This window comes from Trichomycterus rosablanca, chromosome 8, assembly GCF_030014385.1.
Source record: "Trichomycterus rosablanca isolate fTriRos1 chromosome 8, fTriRos1.hap1, whole genome shotgun sequence".
In the NCBI taxonomy this organism is placed as follows: Eukaryota; Metazoa; Chordata; class Actinopteri; order Siluriformes; family Trichomycteridae; genus Trichomycterus; species Trichomycterus rosablanca.
In genome coordinates this window covers 19,836,034-19,848,731 of record NC_085995.1, presented here as the reverse complement: position 1 = coordinate 19,848,731, position 12,698 = coordinate 19,836,034, and the positions used below count along the sequence as shown (strand labels likewise).

General features: G+C 40.9%; 1 protein-coding gene across 1 annotated transcript in view; it reads left to right on the top strand.

Annotated features, from left to right (window-relative positions):
• The first annotated feature begins 1,092 nt into the window (after positions 1–1,092).
• The window catches only part of cenpi (centromere protein I), a 53,441-nt gene continuing 41,835 nt past the window's right edge, over positions 1,093–12,698 (top strand). Inside the window, exons 1-8 of the mRNA XM_063000550.1 lie at positions 1,093–1,386; positions 3,276–3,413; positions 4,197–4,315; positions 4,412–4,519; positions 4,624–4,672; positions 4,761–4,807; positions 6,516–6,605; positions 7,880–8,011. Coding sequence (XP_062856620.1) covers positions 1,227–1,386; positions 3,276–3,413; positions 4,197–4,315; positions 4,412–4,519; positions 4,624–4,672; positions 4,761–4,807; positions 6,516–6,605; positions 7,880–8,011 — 843 coding nt within the window. The 5' untranslated portion in view covers positions 1,093–1,226. The remainder of the gene's footprint in view (positions 1,387–3,275; positions 3,414–4,196; positions 4,316–4,411; positions 4,520–4,623; positions 4,673–4,760; positions 4,808–6,515; positions 6,606–7,879; positions 8,012–12,698) is intronic.

Here is a 12,698-nt window from a genome sequence, read left to right as displayed (position 1 = left end):
TCAAGCTGAGCGCTGAACAAAACGGCTGTTCATTGTTCATCTGAAATAAAAATAAATCCATTTTTAAAATTGAAGGCAGTTGTAGCCTAGCGGTTTAGGTACAGGACTAGTAATCAAAAGGTCACTGGTTCAAGCCCCACCACTGCCAGGTTAACACTGTTGGGCCCTTAAGCAAGGCCCTTAACCCTCAATTGCTTAGATCATATACTGTAACTGTACAGTAAGTCGCTTTGGATAAGGTATTATTTAGGTGGTAGATCATTCTCAGCACTTCAGTGACACTGACATGCTGGTATGAGTGGATCAGACACAGCAACGCTGCTGGGAGTTTTTAAATACCATGTCCACTCACTGTCCACTCTATTAGACACTCCTACCTAGTTGGTCCACCTTGTAGATGTAAAGTCAGAGACGATCACTCATCTCTCTTGGAAAAGCTGATTCTTACAATTTCTCAGAACCCCAAGCTATAACACAAGTTTAAAAGGTAAACAGGAGAAAAATCCAGCGAAACATTTTTTGACCGTTATTTCACACAAATGCAGATTTGTCTCATATTGGCACTTTGATGATGTTTTACTGCACCGCTCAAGCCGAGCGCTAAACAAAACGGCTGTTCATTTTTTTTAATTTTTAAAATTTAGGGCAGTTGTAGCCTAGTGTTTAAGGTACAGGACTAGTAATCGAATGGTCACTGGTTCAAGCCCCACCACTGCCAGGTTAACACTGTTGGGCCCTTGAGCAAGGCCCTTAACCCTCAATTGCTTAGACTGTATAATGTAACTGTACAGTAAGTCGCTTTGGATAAAAGCATCTGCTAAAAATGTAAATGTAAAAAAAGCTGAACACGTTGAGTTTAAGGGTACAAGTTACTCTGCGAAGGGCGTTGAGTTTTAAAGATTTTAAGTTTAGGGATCGTCGAGTTACAAGGTACCGCACTGTACGACTTATTTCTACATTTAATTTGGTTTAAAAACAATAAAATAGAAGCAATTGTTAAAAAACTACAAACATGGCCGCAGAGCGATAATTTAAACTACCACAAGGTGGCAAGTGGGAGTAAAAGCGGAAGTTGTGTCTGCGCATGTCTAAACGGTCGCGCCTATTGAAGCTGTATTTGAATGAGGCGAAAGTAACAACAGCCTAGTGCGGCAGTATAACACAGCAGTATTGGTGCGTTATAATGCATATTAGCTACAGTAAGTGAAGTATGTAGCGCGGTTAGAATGGCGAACGTATTTGACCGGTTTGAAGTAACTTCAGAACCGGCTGCAAATGTATCCAGCTCGTCTTCATCCAGTAACAGAAGTGTACGAGTGGCGCACAATGTGAGGAAGAAGGGCGAGAGTAACCCGGTCCAGCAGGCGCTGCTCTATCTCTCTCAGGGTAAAAACAATAACGCTTATAAACTACCCACTTACTCAGTTAACTATCTATTATTAACCTGGATTAACTAAGTAAACTAACTAACATGCTGTCAATGCTAAATTTAAGCAATTTAGCGTTTGGGTGTGAGAGACAATCACTGATACGTTGTTAGCATCTGGTAGCTATGAAGCTTCAGTGCTGGTTAGTTTAGCTACTCAGCAGAGGCGATGTTGTTTATTTATTTATTTACATGTTATATAAAGACAAGTGTCTAAATACTCCGTTATAAATCCAAATAATTAATATTACACACTTACTAGTCAAAATAAACAAGCAAAACAAAATAATAAACATATATTCAAACGTATGCATCAAGTATTATTGTTATTACTCGAATGCAGGTTCTATACTGTACCTTTTTTTTGTATGTTAGAATAAATACAAGGCATATTTACACCCATAACTATTAGAAAATGTAGTGCATAACATTAAAACCACCTCCTTGTTTCTACACACATTGTCCATTTTATCAGCTTCACTTACCATATAGGAGCACTTTGTAGTTCTACAATTACTGACTGTTGTCCATCTGTTTCTCTGCATGCTTTGTTACCCCCTTTCATGCTGTTCTTCAATGGTCAGGACTCTCCCAGGATCATGGGTCATTTTCAGCACTGCTGTGACACTGACATAGTGGTAGTGTGTTAGTGTGTGTTGTGCTGGTATGAGTGGATCAGACACTCACTGTCACTGCTCGACTGAGAATAGCCCACCAACCAAAAATATATCCAGCCAACAGCACGCCATGGGCAGCGTCCTGTGACCACTGATGAAGGTCTAGAAGATGACCAACTCAAACAGCAGCATTTGATGAGCGATCGTCTCTGACTTTACATCTACAAGGTGGACCAACTAGGTAGGAGTGTCTAATACAGTGGACAGTGAGTGGACACGGTATTTAAAAACTCCATCGGTGCTGCTGTGTCTGATCCACTCATACCAGCACAACACACACTAGCACACCACCACCATGTCAGTGTCACTGCAGTGCTGAGAATCATCCACCACCCAAATAATGCCTACTCTGTGGTGGTCCTGACCATTGAAGAACAGGGTGAAAGCAGGTTAAAAAAGCATGTAGAGAAACAGATGGACTACAGTCAGTAATTGTAGAACTACAAAGTGCTCCTATATGGTAAGTGGAGTTGATAAATTGGACAGTGAGTGTAGAAACAAGTGTAGAAGTGGTTTTAATGTTATGGCTGAGTGCATTGTGCCAAGTGTAAAGTTTGGTGGAGGGGGGATTATGGTATGGGGTTGTTTTTCAGGAGTTGGGCTCGGACCCTTAGTTCCAGTGAAAGGAACTCTTAATGCTTCAGCATACCAAGAGATTTTGGATAATTTCATGCTCCCAACTTTGTGGGAACAGTTTGGGGATGGCCCCTTCCTGTTCCAAGATGACTGTGCACCAGTGCACAAAGCAAGGTCCATAAAGACATGGATGAGCGAGTTTGGTGTGGAACAACTTGACTGGCCTGCACAGAGTCCTGACCTCAACTCGATAGAACACCTTTGGGATGAATTAGAGCAGAGACTGTGAGCCAGGCCTTCTCGTCCAACAACAGTGTCTGACCTCACAAATGCGCTTCTGGAAGAATGGTCAAAAATTCCAATAAACACACTCCTAAACCTTGTGGAATGCCTTCCCAGAAGAGTTGAAGCTGTTATAGCTGCAAAGGGTGGGCCGACATCATATTTAACCCTATGGATTAAGAATGGGAGTCACTCAAGTTCATGTGTGTGTTAAGGCAGACGAGCGAATATTTTTGGCAATATAATGTACATGCAAGTGTATTTGGTGAATAAACATAATTCTAATTATTTCTTCATCTGTGTGTGTTCCACAGTGCAGGAAGGCACTGTAGTAAGAGGCAACGATGAGCTGGAGAAGAACTTGGTGGTGGCGGAGACCATTGCACTCAGTCAAGGTCTCCCTCCAGAGGCCATCTCATCACTACTGGACTTGGCATTAAGTCTCCGTGCAGGTGAGATCATCTTACAGTTACCCTATTTCCTTAAAGCTACATTTAGTAATTGAACCCTCAAGTTCATCTAACAGTCAAGTAATTTTTTTTGTTTTGTATGTTAATGTGTCAATGATTTGATAGTGATACATGTTCTATTTGCAATAAGTTTTGAAACTTAGCTTCTCAGGGTTTTTCCTTGGGACTGTTAACTTGGGTTTGTTAGTGATCTAGACCAGGGGTCTGTCTGAAAACCTAGTGAGCTGCCTTGCTGTCTAGGTAGAGAGGATTCTGATAAGACTCATAAGGCAGATTATTTAGACGCACTACCTGTACACTGCAGTTTTCGCTTACTGAGCTAAGCGAACCAATGGGCTGAGGCAACACAACCCGCTAGCATGCCAGCTAACATCTCCATCTGTGTACCAAAAACAGTTAAATTGTCCCTGACAAGGACTGCTACGCATAGTTGTAATTTTTTGTGAGGAAAAAGTGTTGCACTGAACGCTGGGATTGCCTTTACCGCTAAGGTAGCTATGAATGCTCCCACATTATTCAGTCTGATTATAAATTAGAATTAAGGCACCACAATAGGCAGCATTTTAAGGGATCTAGGAATAGACAGCCTTCTTCTCAGGAGTGTGCTTAGGATAGCATAGAATGCTGTCTATGTAGAGAGGTCACTAGGTTTTCAGACAGTGTCTTTGTGTCTGTCTCTGTCACTAAACATGATTTGTATTTGTAACTTTATTACTGGAGTAATAATTGCATTAGAGCTTAAGAACTGTTCTCATCACTGCACAGGTAGTGTGACCTGTTTGCGGATTCTGAAGTTTTTGATACCTGCCTCAGCAGTCCCTCAGGACGCTATTGTACGAGGAGTGTCATGGCTATGCATGGGAAAACTACCAATGAATGCTCAGGTATTAATCAATGAAGGAAGATTCTATCAGTCGTGTGTGTATATGTTACTTGTATATGAAAAACACCATTATGTTTAATATATATTTCTTTCAAAGGTCCTTTTTTTTCGCTGGGTTCTCACTATGTTTGACCTGATTGACTGCAAAGACAAGCTAAGAGGCATCTACGGGTTTATTTTCAGTTTTGTGACTGAAGAAAATCTGGTGAGTTTCAATGCGATGTAATTATAAATAATACAGTTATTTTAAAAATTAGGTTATTGCAGATTATTACAAATATGTACAATTGTATTTTTTTTCTATTTCAGTGTCCCTTCATCTGCCATGTGTTGTACCTTTTAACGATTAAAGAGCATGGTAAGAATTGAATAGAATTATAATTGTTAAGAATAGTTGAATTAATTACTCTTGTGTATGACATGTTGTGTTTTTCTGTTTACTACAGTCCAGCCATACAGAGTTAGAAAGTTGTTGGACATTCAGGCTAAAATGGTAAGAAATTGCTAAACCAAAAATTTCTTAATTGTGCAAGACCAGTCAAAACATTAGGACATCTCCCTGAAAATGTTCATGGCAGTGGTGTTTCATAAATGCTGTGTGTGTTACGATCAGTGATCTATTAAACATTGGGCTGATGGTAGTTAATTGTGTTCAATGTGACAGATATATGCAGCATAAATACCTATGTGACCGTGATTACAGCCAAATCAATACAGTGGTACCGTGTGACTCAATGTCCCCTAAACTTAAAATCTTTGAAACTCAACGCCCTAAGTCGAGAAATTTGTACCCTTAAACTCAACGTTTCCCTTAAACTTGGGAAATCGACTTGAGCGGTGCGGTAATATGTCATTAAAGTGTGCATATAAGACGAATCTGCATTTGTGTGGAATAACTGTCAGATTCACTCTGAAAGCATCCACATGTATCTGTGTTTCGCTGGATTTTCCTCACTGTTTCACTTCTAAACTTGTGTTTAAACTTGTCGGAGTTCTGAGAAATTTTAAGGATCAGCTTTTTATTTTAGTGTTTATATTATATTTGTGTTATTTTCATTGTATAAGTGTTTAAAACAACCCTATTATTTTATATATGCCTAAAATATATGCAAGTCCACGGGACCATGGAACGCATTGACAGGTTTCCCATACATCCTTATGTGAAAAAATACCTTGAAACTCAGCGCCTTTTAAACTCAACACCAGTCCCAGAACCAATTGACGTTGAGTTTCAAGGTACCACTGTATTGCCAAACTACTCGGATGAAATATCTCAGATGTATGCAAGGGGTGCACATACCAAGCTGTAGTGAGCACCCACTAACAGTGGTCTAAAGAACGACAAGCCAGGAACCACTGACAGGTTGTTGGACGGCCAAGACTCATTAATGCCAAAGGGTTTTTTGTAACCAATAGAAGGGCTTCTGTGTTTCATACAAAAATCTGATCATTTTAATACTGCTAATAAGTGAATATGTCACAACACAGCACATCGAACCTTTCTGTGTATGGGGATGCATTGTCACCGGCAAGCTGAGGTATCAGTGCTAACTCCTGTCCATCATCGAAAGCACCTACAATAGGCATGCGGGCAGCCAAACTGGACATATGAGCAATAAGTCTTTAGGTCTGTTGCACAGGTATTGCAGTGTTTACATTAACATTTGCAGCATTTAGCAGACGCTTTTATCCAAAGTGGCTTACAATTATGATTGAATACAGTTTTTTTTGAGCAGTTGAGAATTAAGGGCCCAACAGTGGCAGCTTGCCAGAGGTGGGGTTTGAACAGGCAACCTTCTAATTAGTAGTCCACTGAGCTACCACCGCCCGTAATCACTAGTCCTTATTACTAGACCAGCAACTTAACCTAAACATCGTTTGTTCTCATGGTCCTGAAGGAACGTTTCATCTCAATATATACTTGTATATAGCTGAAATGACAATAAAGCCACTTGAAACTTGCAAGAAGGTCAACTTTTCCTGGATTCTCCAAGGTCATCTGGACGGATGGGCACATGTGCATTGGTTACCTACGAAAGAGATGGCAATGTATAGTAGTAAAATGACCTGCTTGTACTGTTTTGGTACCAGATACCACAGGACTGCCTTAGATGTCTTTGTGGGTCAGAGCTGTTTTGACAGGATATTAGAAGGCTGGTCCTAATATTTTGGCTCATCAGTTTGTGCTTTTTCTCCAACAGGGTAGACAACCGTTCCTCATGCAGCTTCTTGCTTTATACAAAGTGTTCCGTCCTGAGCTGGTGACTCTCTCTGTGCCATCAAGAATGAAAGTAAGTTTATTTGAATTATAGGGCAAGGTGTTTGTTAATGCCTGGTACCCAAACATCTGCACCGAAACTATGTGCATTAAAGGTACATGGTAGGTACATAGTAGGTAGGGTGAATAAGCCAAGTTGTTGCAGACATTGGTTAATGTTGACATGATTGCATCACAATTTCTGCATTGGGATGACTTGCTCCTGCTGCTCCCGCCTCCACTTCTGGTCGAGTACAGTCATGACCCCCTCCGACACGCCCTATGACCCTTTTTTTTAACTGCTAGAGACAACTGCAGTATATCTAGTGCCCTACTAAATTCACAGGAAAATGTGCTTAATTTCATGGACCTCGTTTTTAAAAAATCACAGATTTTTAAAGGAAAGTGCCACATTTCATGGCTGTCATTAAATAACACTCATAAATTGAATGATGGAATAAATGGAAGCTACAATACACAGCACAGTCTACCTTAATAGTGGAATGTAATCTAGAACAGCGATGGTCTCAAAGACAAAAATTCTCATCTGTTTTTTGACACCCCCCCTCTCTGCGTCCACAAAATAAAAGTAGTGCTTTTAGCTGCTTTTGACTAACCGATTGCTAACTGAATTGCCGTAGGATTCCTATTGTAACAGACTTTTCTGTGGTGTAGTGTGCTGACAATGTTTGATGTATGTGTTTACATATTAAGTGCATATATTACATATTAAGTTTTTTATAATCAATGGAAAGTGTGCTTCTGTACACACGTGATCATCTTTCTGTAGTCTGTGCTGCACCTTTAAGGAACAAGTAGTACAACATGTACATAGTTTGCCTTTGTACAGGTTATTTTTTACTTTATAAACTCTAAAATGCCTCATAGTGCAAATTAACCAGTAAACGTGAGGCACTTGAACGATCCGCAAATGAAAAATGTTAAATCGCTAAACACAAACCTTAAATTGCATATTACACAGGAAAAAGCTTCCGTCGGTCCATGACGCGATTTTCACGGCCGTGAATTAGGTAGGGCCTTAAGTATAACGTATGGGGAGCCACGTGCTGCCATCTGCGATCAGCCTTCCCTTGTACTGGTGCCTCGACCATCCAGCAGAAGCCATAACTGCAGTAGTGATGAAGAATCTCTGATTGAGATTGTCCCTTGTCCCTATGACTATACAGTGGTTTGCAGTGGTCATTGCTACTAGTTATAAAGGGTGTGTACATACTTAAACCCTGGTGTGTGTTTTTAGACTATAATAATATAACCCTTCTCAATGATTTCCTTTAATTATGCTTTCAGACTGGATTTAAGAACTACAATTCCACCTGGAAAGGCCCTCTGAGTGCCGTCCAGAGGAAGAACAAGGGGGATGTGACGGATGACCTTGGTCTTAATGTGGAGATAAAAGAGAAGTCTGGTTCAAGAAAAAGGGTAAGTTGTGCCCAAAGCAGTGAAGTGACTCAATTATAGGTTTTAAGTCTGCAGTGGTGTGCTAGTGTGTTAAACCTCTATGCCACGCCAGAGTTTACAGTTTAATGGACCGATTTTGACATGTAAGACACATCGGTTGTGTTTAAGATGGTAGACGGAGTGAATAAAACATTACTACACAGATTTAAGACAGAGATTAACGTAACACGAGCACTATGTCCAACACTAGGGCACAAACACAAATAAACAGTATCTCCTCCTGATGCCCTCAGTGCTACCAGAACAAATAAATATCCTGTTTGATATTGTTTGACAGATCTAGACTGTCATATTTCATTAGTTTGTGCTCGGTTTTATGAAAAATGCTGGATGGATGCCAATCAAAATTCAAGTCAAGTTCATTTGTATAGTGTTTTTTACAATAGACATTGTTTCAAAGCAACTTCCTGAGTCCTGAATCCAGGACCAACAGACCAAAAACCCTTGTTGAGCAAACCAAGGGTGAGAAAGGCAAGGAAAACCCCCCCCCAAAATTACAGGAACGGTGGCGCAGCTGTAAAACACACTAGCACAACAGAGCTGACATTTCGAACGTATCGGTTCAAAACTCAGCTCTGCCATCAAGCTTGGCTGGCGACATGAACAACGATTGGCTGTCGTTCATACAGGGTGAGAGCCGGATAGGGACCTCATAACTGATGCATTTACGACCCCTGCTGGCTGATTGATGGTGTGTGCACAGATTTGAGGAATAATGGGTTGATCAGGGTGTGGCTCTCCATACACAGAGCTGATCCACATACGAACCCGACCTCATGCAGGTGAAAAGATGCAGTTGGCTACTGCACACGTGTCGGAGGGGACGTGTGTCAGTCTCGCTCTCCTCAATCAGGGCAGGGATTGGCATCATTAGAGAGGAAGCATAACGCAATTGGGTAATTGGATATGCTAAAAGTCGGGAGAAAAAAAACAGACTCTGCAGGGACCCATCTACCTTGGGTGGCCTGTAGAATAATTTGAAGGAACAGCATTGTTGGCACAGCAGTCTTAATTTGCAGGATTTAACCTCGGGTGGGTAAACAGGTTTCGGTCAGAACCACCTCAGGTGGGTTTCGAACCCTGGACCCCAGTGGTAGTGAGCTAGTGTACTCAAACTCAAAAGAAGCTTTATTGGCATGACAAATAAAGGCATTCGTATTGCAAAAGCTCAGTTACAGAGAAAAGAAAAACAACAATAAGAAATAACAAATATATACTATATATAAATATAATAAAATAATAATAAAAACGGTGCAAATAATAACAGTAAAAATGGTAACATAAACAGTAATGAGGTAGTAATAAAAATGTAAAAGTGTGAGTGTGTGTGAGATCCTACAGATGGGCTGAGAACAGCGCAGAGGAGTTCCAGAAAGCAATTAGCAGCACAGAAATCCAAATTAGCTTAGACAACTTTCTGGACACTGCGTACATTAACAGTAAAGAAGGAGTAAATCAGGCAGTTAAAAATATTAATCAGATCTTTAAAAATACAGCAAATAAAGCTCAATTAAAAATTAAATCTAAATCAAAACCTAAATCTACAAAAGATGACAGCTGGTTCGACAAAGACTGTCAAATGTTAAGAACAGAACTCCGTAAAATATCAAACCAAAAACACAGAGACCCAAACAACAGTAACACACGACTTCTTTACTGTGAAACCCTCAAACAATATAAACGTACACTCAGAACCAAAAAAGCTCAGTACACCCAAAAACAACTAACAATTATTGAACAATCAATCAACACACATCAATTCTGGGACAATTGGAACAAATTAAAACATAGAGAACAGGAAGAATTGGCCATTCAGGATGGGGATATCTGGACAACCCATTTCCAATCACTCTTTAAAAATGTAGAATTAGATTCAAATCCTGAACAAAATCAAATTATTAGTAAGTTAGAGGAACTGGAACGGGCTGTTAAAAACCACCAGAATCCTCTAGACTCTCTCATTACTGAGCAGGAACTTAAAGACAACATTAAAAAACTAAAAACAAAGAAATCATCAGGACCTGACGGGATCCTGAATGAAATGATCAAACACAGCAGCTCCAAATTTCACCTGGCGATGTTAAAAGTCTTTAACCTGGTTCTGAGTGTCGGTTCCTTCCCTGAAATCTGGAATCAAGGTCTCATAACACCCATCTACAAAAGTGGAGATAAATTCGACCCTAATAATTACCGGGGCATCTGTGTGAGCAGTAACCTGGGGAAGTTATTCTGTAGTATAATTAACTCACGATTATTACACTTCCTTACCCAACACAACGTCCTGAGTAAAAGTCAGATTGGTTTTCTACCAAATTACCGCACTACCGATCATATTTACACCCTACACACCCTGATCGAAAAATATGTAGTTCAAAATAACTCTAAAATATTTGCATGTTTTATTGATTTAAAAAAAGCTTTTGATTCCATTTGGCATGAAGGATTGTTTTATAAAATGTTAGAGAGTGGTGTAGGGGGTAAAACATACGATCTTATTAAATCCATGTACACAGAAAACCAGTGCGGAATAAGAATCGGCAGTAAGAGAACACATCTCATCTCTCAGGAGCGTGGAGTGAGACAGGGCTGCTGTTTAAGTCCAACTCTATTTAACATCTATATTAATGAATTGGCCTCCATGTTAGAGCACTCAGCCACGCCCGGTCTCACTCTACACGACTCAGAGATTAAACTCCTGCTGTATGCAGATGATCTGGTCCTGCTGTCCCCCAGCGCTCAGGGTCTCCAGCACAAACTGGACCTGCTGCAGCAGCACTGTCAGACCTGGGCCCTGACCGTCAACCTCAAAAAGACCAAAATTATGACCTTCCAGAAAAGAGCCAGATCTCAGGGAACCAAACACACATATAAATTAGGACACCATGAAATTGAGCACACTAAAGATTATACTTACCTCGGACTAAACATCAGTTCCACAGGAAACTTTAATCCGGCAGTAAATGAACTGAGAGAAAAAGCTCGCAGGGCCTTCTACGCCATAAAACGTCAAACATTCGTGGAAATTCCAGTTCGAATCTGGCTTAAAATTTTTGAATCAATAATTGAACCGATTGCTCTATATGGCAGTGAAGTTTGGGGTTCGCTTACACACCATCAATTCCATAATTGGGACAAACATCCATTAGAGACCCTGCACACAGAGTTCTGTAAAAGCATCCTAAAGGTGCACAGACACACAACGGACAATGCGTGCAGGGCAGAATTAGGCCGATTTCCACTAATTATAAACATACAGAGAAGAGCAATCAACTTCTGGAAACATCTAAATGAGAGCGACCCCCAAACTTATCATTATAAAGCCCTGAAACACCAAGAGCTGAGCAAACATACCAGTCCCCTCATCCAACTGGTCCTGAGTCACTACACCCATACACCACTAACACACACAGACACTCTAATAACACACACAGATACACCACTAACACACACCGATACACTAATAACACACACAGACACTCTAACACACACCGACACACTAATAACACACACTAACACAATAAAGACTCAGGAACAAGAGAAATCTGTAAACCCAATTAGAATAAACCAAATTACACAAAAACTCAGAACTAAATATCTGAATTATTGGGAAACTGAAACTAAAACTCAAAGTAAAATGCAGTGCTATTTGGCCCTAAACAGACACTACAGTGCAGCAGATTATCTGAGCGCAGTATCCGACCCTAAATTAAGAAACACCCTGACGAGGTACAGACTGAGCGCACACGACCTGGCCGTGGAGACGGGGCGACACACCCGGTCCTGGCTGCCCCGGGAGGAGAGGTTGTGCCAGCACTGCACTCTCAGTACAGTAGAGACGGAGCTGCACTTCCTCACCCGGTGTACCAAGTACCACCACGTCCGCTCCCAATTCTTCCCTAAATTTAACAACATCATCCCCAACTTCACCTCCCTCCCAGACCCCGACAAACTGCCCCACCTACTGGGGGAGCACAGAGAGAGCTGCACACTAGCAGCACTCTATACATACACCTGCCACCAGGTGAGGGACAGTGGGTGACCATGTCCCATACACACACACACACACACACACACACACACACACACGCACAAACTGATTGTTTTACTACCTCATTATTGTAAATATTATACTTTTTATCGTTATTATTTTGCACTGTTTTTATTAATATTTTATTCTATTCTATATTTTTTGCACATGTAACTGTTCTGTATATTTTTGTTCTTTCTTATTTTTATTGTTATATTTCTCTGTAACTTGCTTTGGCAATACGAATGTCATTATTTGTCATGCCAATAAAGCTTCGTTTGAGTTTGAGTTTGAGTGAGAGTGTGTGTGAGAGTGTGTGTGAGAGTGTGTGTGAGAGTGTGTGTGAGAGTGTGTGTGAGAGTGTGTGTGAGAGTGTGTGTGTGAGTGTGTGTGTGAGAGTGTGTGTGTGTGTGAGAGTGAGAGTGTGTGAGAGAGTGAGAGTGTGTGAGAGAGACATGGTCACCTACTGTCCCTCATCAGGTGGCAGGTGTGCATGTAGAGTCCTGCTGGTGTGCAGCTCTCTCTGTGCTCCCCCAGTAGGTGGGGCAGTTTGTCGGGGTCTGGGAGGAAGTTGAAGTCGGTGATGATAAATTTGGGGAAGAATTGGGACCGGATGTGGTG